The sequence below is a fragment of the Perca flavescens genome, chromosome 15 (genome assembly GCF_004354835.1).
Source record: "Perca flavescens isolate YP-PL-M2 chromosome 15, PFLA_1.0, whole genome shotgun sequence".
Taxonomy (NCBI): Eukaryota; Metazoa; Chordata; class Actinopteri; order Perciformes; family Percidae; genus Perca; species Perca flavescens.
The window spans coordinates 31,081,042-31,098,915 of record NC_041345.1 but is presented as its reverse complement, the minus strand read 5'-3'; the positions used below and the strand labels follow the sequence as shown (position 1 = coordinate 31,098,915).

The 17,874-nt window shown below is 40.6% G+C and overlaps 1 protein-coding gene across 1 annotated transcript; it reads left to right on the top strand.

The window, feature by feature from the left end:
- The first annotated feature begins 1,665 nt into the window (after nucleotides 1-1,665).
- LOC114569201 (uncharacterized) lies at nucleotides 1,666-3,676 on the top strand. The gene is made up of 5 exons (XM_028598999.1): nucleotides 1,666-1,804; nucleotides 1,913-2,103; nucleotides 2,201-2,294; nucleotides 2,634-2,833; nucleotides 2,946-3,676. The coding sequence occupies exons 1-5, from the start codon at nucleotides 1,701-1,703 to the stop codon at nucleotides 3,212-3,214; spliced, it is 858 nt and encodes a 285-aa protein (XP_028454800.1). The 5' UTR covers nucleotides 1,666-1,700; the 3' UTR covers nucleotides 3,215-3,676.
- The last annotated feature ends 14,198 nt before the right edge of the window (nucleotides 3,677-17,874 follow it).

The window sequence follows — 17,874 nt, the reverse complement described above, 5'->3', positions numbered from 1 at the left end:
TAATTGGTTCGGATTGGGGCTGTGTCTTAAAGAAAGATTAACTGGCTTGTAGGAGCCAGAATACTTGCTGTTTGTCCAGGGGGTCAAATACTTGTTTTTCCTCATCAGATGGTTATCAATTTTAATATATTCATATGATGTGATTTTCTGGAATTTTCTTTGGGATTCTGTCTTTCACTGTTAGAATGTACATATTATTACAATTGTAGATTTTTGCATTCTTTGTAAGTGGGCAAACCTGCAAAATCAGCAAGGGGTCAAATACTTATTTCCCCCACTGTATATATATATATATATATATATATATATATATATATACATACATATATACACACACACACACACACATACATGGTCGTAGAACAAGTTGAGGGCTTGTTCAAACGAAAACATTCGCTTCATTTTCCTTCCGCAAAAAAACTCTAAATCAACTCCTAAACTACCTAAACTATCTACACTACTCCTAAACTACTTTCAAAATCTACTCAAACTCAAAACTAGCAATATCTCTTTCACTCTCTAATATGTCTCTCTTTGTCTACTCCGTCAATCTCGGTCCGTGTACTTGGCGGCCAACGGATTTTCGTTTTGAAAGGAAAAAAACAAAAACGAGAAACGGCCAGTTTCCCAATTACCATTAGTAAATAGAAAAACAAAAAACGGAGAACAACCCATTATTCGTTTTTTGTTTTGATATTAAAAAACAGAAAACGAAAAACTATCTCGTTATCCGATTTTCTTTGATGTGTTTGTAGATGGAACTCGGAAATTAAAATACGTGTGTATAAGTCGTATTCCTTAATTTTGCATTGGTATTTTTTCGTGACCCGGAAGTTACTCCCGCCACGCCAAGACCCGCCCTTCAATAGCATTTATTGGCCAGGCGTTCATGAGAACGCAAGGTAACATAACCCCATTTGTACAGGTCCTATCCCCTGACCAATCGGCTATCCTAACCTCAACCACTCAAGGTGAAATGCCTAACCCCAACCAATTGAGCTGCTTTGTAGGGCGGGTCTTGGCGTGGCCATAGTGGGATTCGTAATTTTGCTTGCGGTCAGCAGAGGGTCCGCTGTCGTTTGGATGTCCGCGCAAACGACAATGGAAAGTTATGTTCTCTTTCGAGGAGGCAAACGGGTTACATTAAAAGATGATGACATGTCTGTGGACAAGATATGCAGGATATTTCAGGTGCTGTTATTGTTCAATATATTACACAATATATAAGTAGCTATAATTTACAGTCTTGTAAGGATAACGTAATGTTGTGGACTTGCCAACACAGTTCACAGAGCCTTGGTTAGCTTGGTGGCATGTGTTTCTAGACAGGTAACATTAAAGTTAGCATGAGTTCTTGCTAATGTTAGTAACACTACTTTGCTAACTATCTAACTTTATTTTATTATTATTAAGCTAACAATGAATCTGATGGATTAGCATTTGTCTTTTTACAGTTTACCATTTATTTAAAATGTTCTTTAAACTTATGGTATTTTTCATTCTATGCACTTCAACAGGTTAATGGCAGGAGTCTGTACATTACAGATGATGCAAACACAGCAACATTTCCAGAGCCATCTGGACGTTTTTGCACCCTCAATCTTATACATCGCGGTCATTACGAGGTCCACGGGGATCCAGATCAAAGTCAGCTTCCTGCAAGCAGAGCCCTACCCACTGCTGCTGTTCCTTTTGCCTTCATGCGCCGCCCCGCACCTGCCGCTTCTGCTTCCACCGAAACACCACGACCTTCCCCTGGAACTCCACGAGCTACTGGCCTGTTCCCTGCAAGATCCTTCCAAAGGTTACATGTTAAATATGCAACTGAACGCTGCTGCTAAAATGTCATCCTGTAGCTAAAATATTAATATAATTTTAGGCCCACATGTGTGATAGTCTGGTTTATCCACAGGTCAATCCATGTTGCTGACATAGTGAATGACAAGCTCGGTACTTCCAGGACAGTTGTCATTCGCTTTTTGGAAGCTGATGCAACTGTTGAACGAATAACAGCAAAGGTGAAGGATGCATTAGGCTGTGATGAGCCAATTACCCTGACAGACAGCCAAGGAAATGAAATAGTGGACTCAGATGGCACAAGAAGTAAGTTTTATGATCAGAATGTTGCTTGTAATTTGTGTTTTGTAATTAGTGTTGATTTTAAATACAAAAGTGAAGTAAATACTTTCTGATTCCTAAGGTTCCCAATACTGGAAACAGAACTCCAGAAAAATCTACGCCATCTCTGAATATGACTTTGTAGAGTTCCAGAATGGAAGAAGAGCCAAAGCAAGGTAATACAACATTTCATGTGAAGGCAAAATCATATATGAATGTAAAAAATTAAATATAGATTTGAGATATGTGAGTTACATTGTGTGCCAGTGCCTTACACTGGCACACAAGGAACAGGAATCAGTTTTGAGTCTTGGTCATTAATTTATTCATTATGATTTAATTATAAGACTATTTGCCCAACAGAAATGTAAATTTACAACAACTAAGAGAATGTATCTTAGGTTGACACTATTACAGAGTAAAATATTCAGAAAAAGATGTTTAATCATGTCTTCATACAGTATACACCATTTTAATACATCTTGAATAATTTCTTTTCTGATCCTACATTTAAGTCGAATGGCTGAAGACAGTTTGAGTGCACAAGAGGTCATTGGTAAAATCAACCAACTAAAGCAAGCTGCAGAGAGCCTCCAAGACATCACTACAACCATAAACCAGCTGTCTGAGCTTGCAAAGTCCAAAACCACAACAGTAATGCCAGATGCTTGTCTGCACACTTTAAAGGAAGCCTTCACCTGTCTAATCTGTAAAGGTATGTATGTAACAAGTAGGTACATATACAGTACATGTTAATTTCCTTTTTTATATTGAAATAAACTATTAAATGTCATTCTGCATATTTTTGTTTGATTACAACCTTGCAGCTCTAATGGAAGAGCCCATGAATTCCACATGCTGTGATTCTCTGGTTGGATGCCGAACATGTGTGGAGCAGTGGCTGTTAACCGCAGATCACTGTCTGAAATGCAGAGCTCAAGAGTTTGACTCCAAGGTGCACCAGGTAAAGGGGTCTTTCTGCTTTCCTGTCTTCTTTCAAGGAGATACAAACCGAATAAAGCATATAACATTGTTTCAGCAAGGATGGCATCTATGTTACTGGAAAGCTAAAGAGGCTGCAAAGTTTGCATTTTAGCAAACACCACAGCTGTTGATTTTATTAATCTGTTTTCTCAGAGGAAGATGAACTTGTTAATAAAATCATCTGTTGTGGTGTTATGTTGGAATGACAACCTGCAGCTTTCCAGGAACATGTCTAACCATCTCTGGTTTGCATTTTTCATTATCACATTGGTTCGATACGTGGTTATAATGTTTATTCCCGTTTGATGTTTTATAAAACATTTTGGAATGGAGCAGTTGTTCCTAACGGCAATTGACCTTTTAAAACAACAGTTTATAAAGGAAGTACTTCAAACAGATTAACTGATGTTATGTTCTTTATTGTTATCTGATGAGCTACATTTTTAGACAAAAGCTCAACTTCATTACATGACAATTACATTTAAAACAAAGACTTTACAAAGAAACAAAGATTGTAAGTGCTGTGTATTCATTGTAAACAATCAGTTACTTTGCATTGTTAGTGCAATTTATCTTGTTATGGACTGAAACCATTTTTACAGTTTCCTCTGTAATAAATGTTATTTTTGGAAGTATACTGCTTCTTTATTGACCACTGCAGGTCACACACACCTTCTGGTGATATCAATAAGAGACCTAACTGCATCTTTAAAAGGGCCGTAGTTATGGTGAACCACATTTTCGTACAGTGATAACATGTCAAAGTGAGAACCAAACTCAGTTTCAGTCCATTGTTGGGCCTCTTCTGAGGGGAAAGGATCGCATCCAAAAATGGATTCCCTTTTCAACGCGGATCCCATTTCCTGCTGATACAGGTCAGCTGCAACAGAACCACCAGGCAGAAGATCCTCGGGAAGTTTTGCAGGACACCCTTCTTTAGCCAGTTCATTTGGTATTCCCTTTCCTGCAAGACATAACATGTTGAATCTGCCCATATAATGTAGTTTCAATATACATTTGCAGTTTAATTGGAGCTACAAATGAATTAATCCAATACAGATTGAAATCTATAATAGAACAGCAAAAATGATTTAAACTGCTTAATTAATAAGTCATGACATTAATGTAGCCAGTAAAATGAAATTTATTATACCTGGGATCCTGTGTGCATTCCATGCCTCTGTGACTTTTGTGATGCCAATCCTAGCCATCTGGCATGTCAGGTTTGACACACAATACTTTGATGTGTTGTCCTCCATGTTCAGTTCATCTTGGTCCACCAGCTCTACCAAAGCTGTCTTCAAAGGGTAGTTGACTCTGGCATTCACCTCCGACCACATTCTCTCGATCACATGGTTCTGTGCAGGTTTTTAAGGATAGTGTTAGTCTGCTAATTAGAAATACAATTGCAAGAAACCTGGATTCATTTTTAATAAAACATTTATTTCACCCTTGTAGAAGGAGTCTGAAGGTAAGGCTGCCTTTGAGTATTGTGTCTGTGTTCTGCCAGCTTTTCCTGTATGAATAATGCCAGATAAAACTCTTTCCCACAGTCAACTCTGACCTGATCCCATAGTCCATAGGAAAGTACAGCAGGTCTGAGGACAAATCACAGACAAACATAAAATATAACCTTTACACATAAACAGCATTAGTCTAAGCCATAAATCTCTAAAGTGCCATTAAAGGTCCAAACCACTTAAAAATTTCCAGCTGCAACACACACACACACACACACACACCAAAATCTGTGACCCATCAGATTTTGGGACCCAAATAGGAAGTGAAGCGCTCAGGGTGGTTGACGTTGTGAATTTGTCGCAGTTTAGTTAGGTTTAGGCACGAAAATTACTTGGTTAGGTTTAAGAAAAGATTGTGGTTTGGGTTTTCACACAGAATCTGATGGCTCGCAGAAATTGGTGTTACAGCGGCAAGCTACCACACAACCACCGAGCAATTTGGGTACAGTGTCTTGCCCAATGACACTTTGACATGCAGATTAGCACTACTAGCACTAACAAAGTTATCTTACCTGTACACTTCCTCATAAATTATGATGTTGTTCTTTATTGGCATAGTGGAGTGACTGACTATCTTCTTGCTAAAGCCATCGATAGCCATTACATGGGTCACTCCGAACATAACAAGCTTTTCATTCTGATCGACATGTAGCTTGTGACCCATGTATTGTGCATTGTAGGGTATGGGGTTCAGATTTCGGCAACCTAAAAATATAAGAATGACATTATTATAAAATGTATGATAAGATTCACCTACACCTAAGTTACAGTGGGGTCCAAACATCTGAAGCCCTGTTTCAGCATGCAGGCTTAACAGACACTGAGTTCTGGTTCCAGAATAGCTGATAGAATTAGTTCAATCAACTCGTTGAACCGGATGGAAGCAAGTGAGTGGGGATGAAAAAAAGCTATCATCAATGAAGCTCCGATACTACGATTTACCATGGCAACGGGTGAATAAAGAGTAGAGCCTCCAGTCTAATCCAGTGGCACTAGAAATATGAATGTGTGCCAATGTGGAGTGGAGGAAGGATCAATAAGTCAAAAATATAAAATGTTATTCAGCGTATTCCACTCCAGCTCATTCACCAGACTTTAAGTTCCTTAATGAATGATAAAGTGCTGGAATTCTCCCATATTACATTAGATTTTTAAATATATTTATACAGCTATAACCTCGAGGGACAAAATGCCAGTGGCTGAAGATAAAAATATGGATCAAACAGATAAGACACAGTTTGGGCTACTCATGGCTTATGGTTGTAAAGTCACATTCCGACCCAGGAGGCTAATTATTTTTTGAAGTGGAAAATGTGACTTCCATCAGGTTCAACATACTGAATATTGAACTAATTCTATCAGCTGTTCTGAAACTGAGTTTCACCTCTCAGGCTCAGTCAACTCAGAGCTCAGGGTAAAGCTCAGAGTTTGTTAAGCTTGCTTCCTCAAACAGGGCCCTGATGTGTTCTATTGAAACGAAGAAAAAAAAACAATGCTATGACCTTACCTGCTGTCTTGCAATGTGGTAGGGTTGATGAATACGTCTCAACACTTTGCCCACTCTGCCCTCAGAAGCTTTAACCCCTTTTGCAGATAGATAGCCTGTCATCATTTTTCGTCCGAAAGACGATCCAGTCTGGGAGAAGGAGTGCAACTTAGTTTAAATGTTAATTGTTATCCTAAACATTCTACTTAGTAATAAAGTGATTAAGACATTTAAAAAAGTGCAAGAGAACATCAGCTGTATCATGCAGTGTAAGCTATGAAAACATTTATTAAGTTACTGCTAATGCAAACTGAACATTTCCTGTTGACTTTTATTATGAAGTGGTCACATGAGATTAGCGCTGACCGCTCTCATTCATCAAAAATGAGTCTACATAACAAGACAACTACCATAGTCTAATAATAATAATAATAATAATAATAATAATAATAATAATAATAAAGCGAACACATTTTCAAAACTTCTCATTTTCACATAAAAGGTCTCTAACGTTATTTTGCGCAATTGCTTTGGCAAAGATCTGTCAAACAAACTATAATCGAAAACCATGATATGGCTTAATCCCTTATCAAATCGCAAAAGACTCCGATTTAATACAACAATATCTGTCAAACAAACAGGCCTATAATAAGTATAAATAAGATGTAAAATCAATATGTGATTTTTGGAGGTTAAAAAAGTAACTAAGTAACTTTTATAGGGATGCACCGATTGGGAAATTCTGGGCCGATACCGATACCGATGTTTAACATAACAACATGGCCGATGCCGATGTTTTTTCTTTTTGTTATTTATTCCTTCTTTTGTGCCACAGAAACATACAAGTCTTTCGGCTCTTGATCACACTATCTTAGAATGAGCACAAATTCAATCAGACCAATTTATGAAACAAAAACAAATTTTAATGTCACTTTCTGGTTGACATTAGTTATAACCTTATTTATGACAAGTTTTTTTCTGAAAAATAACATTCAAAAACCTTTGACTGCTAACTAATCAATGAAAAGATTGTTTCAGTACATTGCCCAACACAATTATTTGAGTGGTTTTAGCCTGATAAACAAAAACTTACTCAATGAGATTATTTTCATGGCCCAATAAAAAATAATTTTTCTGATAAATAAAAAAAAAAAAATACATCAAGTGTAAATGCAAAAACAAGTGAAATAAATAAATAATATTAAAATAAATAATGTTATTAAAATAAATAAATTATGATATTCATAAATATAAACATAAATAGGGCTATCTTTCACCTTGTGTATTTCTCATACAGAATAAAACATTGCAGTGTTTCAGAACTCACAGGCTGGAACATGGAGCATCTTATGAAACAAAAACAGTACCTCCACTTCTGATCCGACACATAAGTCACCTGCTGAATCTCTGGCCTACTTCTTAATAAGATGCATGTTTTTCTTTACAAAGATAAGCATCTCTGCCTTGTCACAGCAAAGCCTATTTCTCTTTTCATCCAAGACATGAGACACAGAGCTGAATAACCGCTCACTCTCGGTGCTGGTGCATGGCGCACTAAGGTATTTGCGTGCCATTTGTGCGAGTTCTGGAAAACGCAGGTGGTTATTTCTCCAATAGGAGAGTGCGCTCTCACCTCTTGGAAAAGTGGTGTCTGCCAGGAAAATACCCAGTTGTTGGGATACAGAGGTACTTGTCCTCTCTGCTCCATTTTCTTCCAGAATCTCCTCAAACACATCATGCAGGGAGGGCCCTGCTCTGTCGGATCGTTGCCTCTTGCGCTCTGTCTGATGTGCGCGCTCTCCATCGCGCGTCCCATCCTCTGCACCGGCAGCAGGCAACAGGTGTGCCTCAAGTATTTCTCGAGCGCGTTGTTTAACATCCTCATCAAAGTAACGATCCTTGTATCTGGGATCCAAATAGGTGGCAATGCAGAACATGGGATCGTACTGGATTTGATCGAAGCGTCTATTTACAGCCTCTAATAATGAGGTCTTTGTTGTTTTAACGCCGTGGTCTGTGTCAGCCTGCTTACTCAGAAGACGTCTCAGGGCTGTCACAGAGGGGATGACATCTGCAGCTGATGCTTCTGATGAGCTAACTTTTCTCGTCAATTGTTCAAATGGGGAGAGGAGTGTTATAAAGTTTTCAATTAATTGCCACTGGTGCGCACTGAGAGTGGCCGGGAGGTCGTAGTCTGCGGCATATGTAGCAAGTGCGCGCTTTTATTCCAGCAAGCTCTCCATCATATAAAATGTACTATTCCAGCGAGTGGAAACACCTTGCTGTAGCCTTTTTGGTTTCATTCCCAACTGGATCTGCACAGCCTGGAGACGTGAATAGGCGAGGGGTGAGTGTTTAAAGTGGCCGACGATTTTTCGGCAAATAGCCACAACATCCGTGAGGCTGCGCTGGCTAAAAACACCGTCATGAATTGCCAGTTGCAGTGTGTGCGCCATGCAGCCAAAACTAGCCAGACCACTGTCCTTCATAGCTTTCGTCATATTCCTAGCATTATCTCTCACGACAGCATGCACTTTGGTTTTGTCGATTTTCCACGTCTGGAACATGTTCTCAAATGCCACCGAGATGGCAGATGTTGAGTGGGTACCTGCGAACTCCTGGGAGTGCAACACTGCCTTCACCAGGTTGAAGTCCTTATCAATCCACTGTGCCGTGAGGCTAAGCATGCTCACAGGGCTTACATCTGAACTCCATATATCTGTGGTGAAACTGATTGCAGCGATGTCGCAAGCCAGTAGCTCATGAATGTGCGTGGCCACAATGTTGTGGATTTTGGGGAGACAGACCTCGGCAAAGTGACGCCGGCTCGGCAGCGTGTAGCGTGGCTCCATAAACTTCATCAGACTCCGAAAACCCACGTCCTCCACTACAGAGAAAGGCTGGTCATCTAAAGCGATGAACTCCATCACCTTGTTTGTTATTTGTTTCGCTTTGGCGCTGTCTGAAGGCAGCTGTTTGGCTTTCTCAAACGCCGTGTCAATTGAAGTCTGAGTCTTACCGGGGGTTTGCGCATTCTTGGCGGCTTCATTTTTCCGTTTTTGGTCAGCTTGCAGGTAATCGCCGTACACCGCCTCGTGCCTGCTTCTCAAATGTCCAATGAGATTTGTTGTGTTAAGTGACTTTCTAACAGCCCCCCCTCTTGAAATGTCAATGGAACACGTATTGCAAACTGCAAAACGCTGATCTTTCTCTGAAACTGTAAAATATTGCCACACGACCGACATCTTCTTTGTTTAATCTAAGTTACTGAGGAGAGTGCGCGGGTGCCCTCTTCCGTCTGGGTATCTTCCCCCGCCGAAATAAAAAGAGGGAAAAAAAGTTTCTCCTGAGCACAGCGTTCATGAGACATATAATTATCGGCGAATGTCATTTTTATTTCCCGATGGCCGATGGCAGTTAACGAGGCAAATATTGCCCGTTACCGATGTTCAGCCGATGCATCGGTGCATCCCTAAACTTTTACTCAGTATATTTTAAATTAGCTACTTTTACTAGTAATTTTACTTGTACTTGAGTAAACAACAAAGTAAAAGTAGGCTACTTTTACTTAAGTAGATCATTTTTTTACTCTTTTCACCTCTGCTGATTTATTTAAATCTAAAAGTTGCATAGGCCTAGCCCTAGTCTGCATATTGGCGTAGCTGTGGTCAGCTTTTTATTTACTTTAAGAGTAGCATTTATTTGTATGTTTAACAAAAGCGGTAAACGGCGATTGATTAAAAAAAAAAAAAAAAAAAACTTACCTCAGCAATACCTTCAGTGACTTCAACTTCAAGTTGTCCGTCAGGAAAACCCCCGAACCGTTCCAAACTGTGAACCCAACGCAGCTGATATATCCCCACAAGACATTCCATTCTTTCTTTTTTCTATTATAATACTAGCATATTGATCTAAAAACATTTTAACGTCCGTATCATTCTGTTTATGGTCTTATTGATGTCCAAATGATTTCCGGGTATGCAGCGTACAACCGCTTACTACTTACGATCGCTTCCGGTTCACGAAAAAAAATGAATGAGGAATAAGATTTATACACACAATTTAATTTCCGAGTTCCATCTACAAACACATCAAAGAAAATCGGATAACGAGATAGTTTTTCGTTTTCCGTTTTTTAATATCAAAACAAAAAACGAATAATGGGTTGTTCTCCGTTTTTTGTTTTTCTATTTACTAATGGTAATTGGGAAACTGGCCGTTTCTTGTTTTTGTTTTTTTCCTTTCAAAACGAAAATCCGTTGGCCGCCAAGTACACGGACCAATCTCCCGCCTTTCAATTTCGCTTCTTTGCTCAGTTAGCTCCTCCTCCCCTCCCCTCCCTAAAATGTGCAGCCTGAAGAGCAGAGTCAGCAGATTCAGACATTTTTCTCAGTTTTTGTTTATGACAAAAACCGACGAAGTTATTAGAATAAATGCAACGCCCGCCGCATCTCATCTTTTCTTTTAAGAACGCGTCAATATTTTTTTATATAAAGTTTAAATGATCATATCTCCATTTTTACTTGGTCTATCAACATAAAACAAAAACTAGAATGGAGTTTCAAGTCTGCACTTTCGACAGAAGTGGACGGCAATACTCAACGTGACTTTGTTTTTATGCTTCGACGTCTTAAACTGGTCATGTGACTTGATCACACCGGCGTGATCGGCGACCCGGAAGGGTTAACTAATCATATACAAATGATCGGTCTCAGCAAGCACTGTGTAGTGTGTTGTAACGTAACGCCACCGAAACGGCGACCCTCTGTGAATGTTATGAATTCAAACATGCCAGTTTGTAATATTTTGTATTATGTTCTTCTTGTCTTTACTGAAAACAAACTAATCAAACAGCAGAATGCGCTTACAAACCACGAGGGAGCGATTTGACTTTTGGCTAACGTAATGGACACGCTGTTGTTGATGCTGACTTGCCTTTAGCAGACATTATAATTATTACAAATTTAACTTTACATGAAACGTGTGTTTTAACTTCACCTGGGGAAGTTGACTTCACTTTCAGAGGCTCGGGGGGCAGCTCGGTCGCTCCAGTCTTTGCCGGGATGCAGGGCCACCACACCGCAGCAGACTCGCTGTGTGTGTGTGCGAGCCAGAATGTGCGAACGCCGCTTAGCTCTGCACGTTTGATGCAGGGACGTAGCTAAGTATTTGAGGGGCAGGGGGCTAAGATTACATCTACAATTATTATTTATTATGAATTAATATACATTAATTGTTTGTTTCAATGTTTTAAGAAGCCTGTGCACATGTTTTTACAAGCAAAGTTTTTTGAACACCAAAGTTAGGGGGGCAGCTGGGGGGGCAAGGCCCTACAGCTGCCCCCCCTTGCCCCCCTGTAGATCCGCCCCTGCCCTGGTGTAAGGTTGGCGTTCATATACCTTCCACCGCCATGAGGAGAAGAATTCCTCAATGGGGTTTAGGAAAGGGGAGTACGGTGGGAGGCAAAGATTGATAAAACCTTGGTTCATATTGAACCACTCTCTAACCTGGGGGGCTCTGTGAAAACTCACATTGTCCCAAACAACAACATAGATGGGATGCTCATCCTGCTGCCCTAACAGAGCATCTTGCATGTGATTGAGGAAAATGAGGAGCTTGTGAGTGTTGTAGGGCCCCAGGTTGGCATGATGGTGGACAACCCCATGATTGCTGATGGCAGCACATAATGTGACATTGCCACCACTCTGCCCAGGAACACAAACAATGGCCCGATGGCTAATCACATTACGGCCTCGCCTTTTCCTTTTGGAGAGATTAAACCCAGCTTCATCCATGTAGATGTATTCATGGGGTCTTTCCTTTGCATCCAGTTGAAAAACCCTCTGTAGAAATAGATATAGTTTTGTAAGTGATACGGAAAAAGTGATTTAGGCCACTACAGTAAATCACTACTTAGAGTAATCAACATTGAATGTGTCTGGATATATGCCAACCTGTACATACTGGAATCTTTGCTCTTTGACTCTGAGTTGCGATCAAAGGGCTCTCTGTATAGCTGTTTCATGCGCAGTCTGTTGCGCTTGAGGACACGATCAACAGTAGAGAGACTGACATTGTTGATACCCTCAAAATTTACATGGTCCTCAATGATCTTCTGCTGAATTTCACTCAGTTTAATGGCATTGACCAATTCAATTCATTCACCAATATCTTCCTAAGTTTTCTCTTAAATATGTTCTTAAGAAGTGTTCTTAAACAGCAGATTTGTTGGCACCTGTGTTCTTAGGATTGATGAATCCCACGTCTTCGTAACTGAAAGCACGTGCTAGTTGTTCCTAATTAGCATAAAAAAAAACGCCCCGTAAATTCCCATATAAGGACATGACACTTCCTGTGCACCTCCTGGGAGACAGGTTTTCGGAGATTGTCGGAGCCGCGGTGGAGGAAGTACTGAATCTCAGTACTTAAATAAAAATACAAATAACAAGAGACATATTTACTTTAGTAAAAGTATAATGTGTCCACTACCACAAACAAGGCCTGGCTTTTTAAAAAAGTTCCTATCCTAACCAGCATAAAACGGAAATGTGTTGTTAGAATCGGAATGCGGTTGGTTTTATTCATGGATGTTTTCTCAGACAGTTTTATTTTCTTTAACCATGCAAGTAAGCAAATCAAGTGTGTGAAGCAGCGAAAATGGGGAGATGTGAAGATATGAACGCGTCTTACGCAGCCTGGCGGAGGAGTAAACGACGCTGTGGAGAGAAATAGATATAGCAACTTTGATTATAAAACGGGAATAATAAAAACAAACGTTTTCATTTTCCCTTTTACCGGAGGCTGTATTACCGAGGGTCAGTGGCGCTGCGCCCGGGCTCTGCAGCACCGGAGCCGGCGTGGATCAGTGGTGCCCCATATATACAGTATCTACGGCAACCAAACTTTACTGGTGAGACAAACATGTGACGTCAGGAAGACGTTTTGGTATGGGGGAAACTGATCAGAAAATGTAACGGAACATTGTAGAAATGTAGTGGAGTAGAAAGTATAGATAATTGCTGCAAAATGTAACAAAGTAAAAGTCAAAAGTAGGCTATGCACTATTGAGTCTACTTAAGTAAAGTACAGATACGTGAAAAATTTACTTAAGTACAGTTAGGACGAATTTGTTGTTTTTCAACAAATGATAAGAAATACATTACAGTACAATACTATCATTATAAACAACTGTAGAATTAAATAAAATGCAGTAAGCAATCATTTGGAGCAAATTGTCATCACTCAAATGTGCGTAAGAGTGCTTTTCCGTGTTCGTAGATTTTGTTCTAGCTAAGAACAAATCCAAGTTAAGAAAACATTAGTGAATGCCAGAATCTTCGTAAAAAGTTTGTGAGAAGGGTTTAAGAACACATTTCTTCGTAAGAACGGTTGGTGAATGAGGCCATTTGTTCTCACGGACCATATCAACAATTAGGGTCTCTTGGTGTGGGGAGAACATACCTGTCCTCCCACCCCTATGTGGCAGTCTTTCAATTCTACAAAAAGAGAATATGGAGTTACAAAAAATATACATGGAATACTAGGCCTACAAACAGTTAGACCAACCCTCCATTACAATACTACAGTACATTGGTACAGTGATGTACTGAAACATATATTTACATATATTACACAATAGAAAAAATCTATTATTATTCCAGTACCCAAAAAGGCATGTCCTCAGGAGAATAATGATTATCGGCCAGTGGCTATTACTTCCAATGTCTTTAAATCAATGGAGAGGCTTATGATCGAGATACTCCATACCGATGTGAAACAAATAATCTAAAATGTTAGATAAATAACAATTCGCTTACACAAAGAATCGTAGTACAAGTGATGCTATATCAACAATAATGCATCTCACTCTGAAGCATCTTGAAAGTCCTGTTGCATATGCTAGACTACTTTGTCGATTTTAGTTCTGCCTTTAATTCAATCCACCCAGATATGCTTAGGAAATTAGTTCAGTTAAATTTAAATGTAAATCCCTTTTTAATCAGGTGGTATCACTCATTTTTGTCAAATAGGCCACAGCAGGTGAAGTTGAATTCCTCCTTGTCTGATCCAGCAGTGTGCAGCTCTGGTGCCCCCCAAGGGTGTGTCAGTTCACCTCTTCTGTTCACACTGTACACCAATGACTGCATCAGTTCTGAGCCAAACCAATATATAGTTACATTTTCAGATGATACTGTCCTTCTCAGTTTGCTTACTAAAGAAAGCAATATCAGCTTCCACCAAGTTGCTGTGGACAAGTTTGTTAACTGGTGCGATTTACATCAACTTCACATTAATACTAGTAAAACTGTGGAAATGTTGGTAGATCCAAGATCCGCTGGAGATCAGAGCCCTGTGACCATTCATGGTTTTGACATCAAGCAGGTGTCCTCCTTTAAATATTTAGGAGTGCATATTGACAATGACCTAAGTTGGCGCACACATGTAACAAATGTCTGTGCCAGAACTCATCAGCGTCTTTATTTGTTTTACGCAGACTTAGAGTGTTTGGGGTCTGTACAAATATTATGTTAATCTTCTATAGAGCAACAATAGAATCAATCAATTCTTCGGTATTGTTGTGGTGTGTGGCGGGAGAGTGAGGACCCAAATGCAGAGAGAGCAGGCAGGCAGGCAAACGTTGATGTGGAGAGTTTAATAAAAACAAAAAGCAGCGGTACACAGACTGGAAAACTCACAAAAACAAAACTGACAGAAAAAACAAGACAAGGGGAACACAGAGGCTAAATACATGAGGTGATGGGTAAATCAGAAACAGGTGAGACAACAGGTGAAGCACATCAGGGCGGGGCAAGACAATCAACAAAGGTGGGAACAGAAAGCAAAGCTAGACATGAGACATGAGCAGAACATAAACAGGGAAACATGAAATCGACTAAACACAGAAACTTGACACTAAAGACAAGGGAGAAGAACAACAAAAACAGGAAAAATACAGAAAACTACTAAGCAACAGAAACAGCACAAAACACAAGGCAAAATACAGAAACCAAAACAGAATGCAAGGCATAAACGCAGAAACCACAACAGAACCCCCCCCTCATAGGTCGGATCCCAGACGACCCAAAAATAAAGAACGTCCCAGGGACAGAACAGGGATGCCAGCTGGCCTGGAGTCTGGGGGAAGGCCGCTAGCTAACGGGGAGTCAGGGAGGTTCCTAGCTAACTGGGGCTCTGAGAGGCTGCTAGCCAGCTGGGAGTAAGGGGAGAGGCCGCTAGCAGGCCGGGAGGCTGGGAAGGAGCTGTACGTCAGCCCAGAGGCAGGAGAGCTGCACTGCAGCTCAGAGTCAGGAGAGCCGCACGTCGGCCCGAGGCCAGAAGAGCCGCACGTCGGCCCGGGGCCAGGAGAGCCGCACGTCGGCCCGAGGCCAGGAGAGCCGCACGTCGGCCCGGGGCCAGGAGAGCCGCACGTCGGCCCGGGGTCGAGCGGCGGATCTGGGTGGCTGCACGTCAGCGGCGGATCCGGGCGGCTGCACGTCACCGGCGGATCCGGGCGGCTGCACGTCACCGGCGAATCTGGCACACAGGACAAGGCTCAGGTACAATGAAAATGTGTTGGCAAGTGTCTAAACAGGTGAAAAGTGCTTATGGTTTTGCCAAAAGAGTGATTGATTCAATCAGTGGGTTCAGGCAACTGAGCATTTGGTTCAGACAATAGGGTTTAGTGTTTTAGCAATTGAGAAAAACTGTAATGTCAAGTTGTCATAATCAAGACAACCCAAACAATGTCAACTTGTCATGACAAAAACCAAATGACACTTAATGACAGAAGTCATGAACGTTTATGACTTGTTTATAAGGTTTATGACACATTCATGACAGTGTCATGTCACGATTATGTTGGTACTGTCAAGTAAAGTGTTACCCAAATCAGTCCAAGGCACCTTCTTCCAGTCTACAGTAGTCCATTGGCAGTGTTTCTTGGCCCAGGCAAGCCTCTTTTTCTTATTCTGACATCTTAGCAATGGCTTTCTTGCTGCAACTCGACCTATCAAACCTGCAGCTCCAAGTCTTCTCTTTATTTTTTCCATTAATAAGAAAGCAAAGGGTGGCTACTTTGAAGAATCTAAAATATAAGACAGGTTTTCAGTCATTTCACACTTTTTTGTTAAGTACACAATTCCATATGTGTTCATTCATAGTTTTGATGCCTTCAGTGAGAATCTACAATGTAAATAGTCATGAAAATAAAAAAGGAAAAGCATTGAATGAGAAGGTGTCCAAACTTTTGGCCTGTACTGTATATCAATTCAATTTTATTTATAGTATCAAATCATAAGAGTTATCTCAAGACACTTTACAGATAGAATAGGTCTAGACCACACTATAATTTACAAAGCCCCAACAATTCCAATAATTCCCCCAAGAGCAAGCATTAGCAGTGGCTATTGAGACAGTGGTGACGAGAAACTCCTTTAGGAAGAAACCTCGGCAGACCCAGACTCTTGGTAGGCTGTGTCCGACGGTGCCGGTTGGGGGTTATGATGAACAGTGGTGTAATAGTCCCAATAAAGATAATGGAAAAGTGACTACAATGGTAGTTATAGTAGTTCATGTCATAGCCAGGCACAGCAGGGCATTACAGGATGTAACGTGGCACAGCAGAACATGGGTGACGTAGTGGACGCAGCAGGACGTAGCCGGACATTGCTCTGAAGAAAAAAAAAAAAAACATAAGAACTCTGGGGAGTTAACTCCCAAGAGCTAGGTTAGTAACAAGTTTTTCTGGGACAGGATGCACATAAAAGGAAAAAGAAGAAAAGAGAGCAGCTCATTGTGTCATAAGGAACTTCCCTGGTAGTATAAAATAATAGAATGACTAAGAGAGGCAGGTTAAAGAGAGATGCCTGGTCGGGCTAGAACTCTCCCCAACCAGATCGGGCTGTACTGGCCTGCCTCCTCTACTCTCAGTATATTATTGAATATATGATAGGTAAATCTGGTGACCATAAAGAGAAGCAGAAAAAAGCAAGGGTGCGGTGTCTGCAGCTGTAATAAAGGGGGGGTATGGCGCAAATAAAATATCAAATATATAAGAATGGTATAAGAGGGGCACCGACAACCCCACCTAGGTTTTGCTTGAGACCTAGGACCTCTTTAAAACTACAACTTATTAAAAACTAAGGTAAACGATTAAAAACAGGTCCTTTATGCTGGGGGAGAGCAGTACGATAGTGTATTTAAAACAATGAATAAAAAACAAGTAAGGAATAACACATTTATTTTAAAAGGATAATAATAAAAATTCTTCCTTTAAAAAAAAAAAAAAAAAAAAAAAAAAAATGATTTCAAAAACTAAAAACACAACCACTAAAATAAAGTTAAAACAGTCCAAAGGAACAAGAGTCTCGGCTTTAAAATGTCCACAGGGCTCTGCCGGGAATCAGCCTCCTTTTCATAGGTCACCTTCCTTGGGCAAAACCTGCAACAGAAACTTTGGGCAATAACAAGTCCTTAGAAACTGCTACCGCTTCACACAATTTATCACCATCGGTCTCAAAAAGGGACTTACGCGGGAGGGAGAGGTTTTACGCTCTCCCACTATGCCACTGGCGGTCGGTGTTGGCGTTTCCTTCATTAGCTTCGTAGCTTCAGGGCTCCTCGAAGGTTCTTTTTCTTTTCTCATCATCTGATCTCCTGTCTGCTTCTCCGCCTGTTCCGTAAGCTCTGTCGTGCTTCAGCATCTTTCCTGGTGTGCTCTCCTCCATGATGCTTCTCCCATCCGCCTTCGCCTTCGCCTTCGCCTTC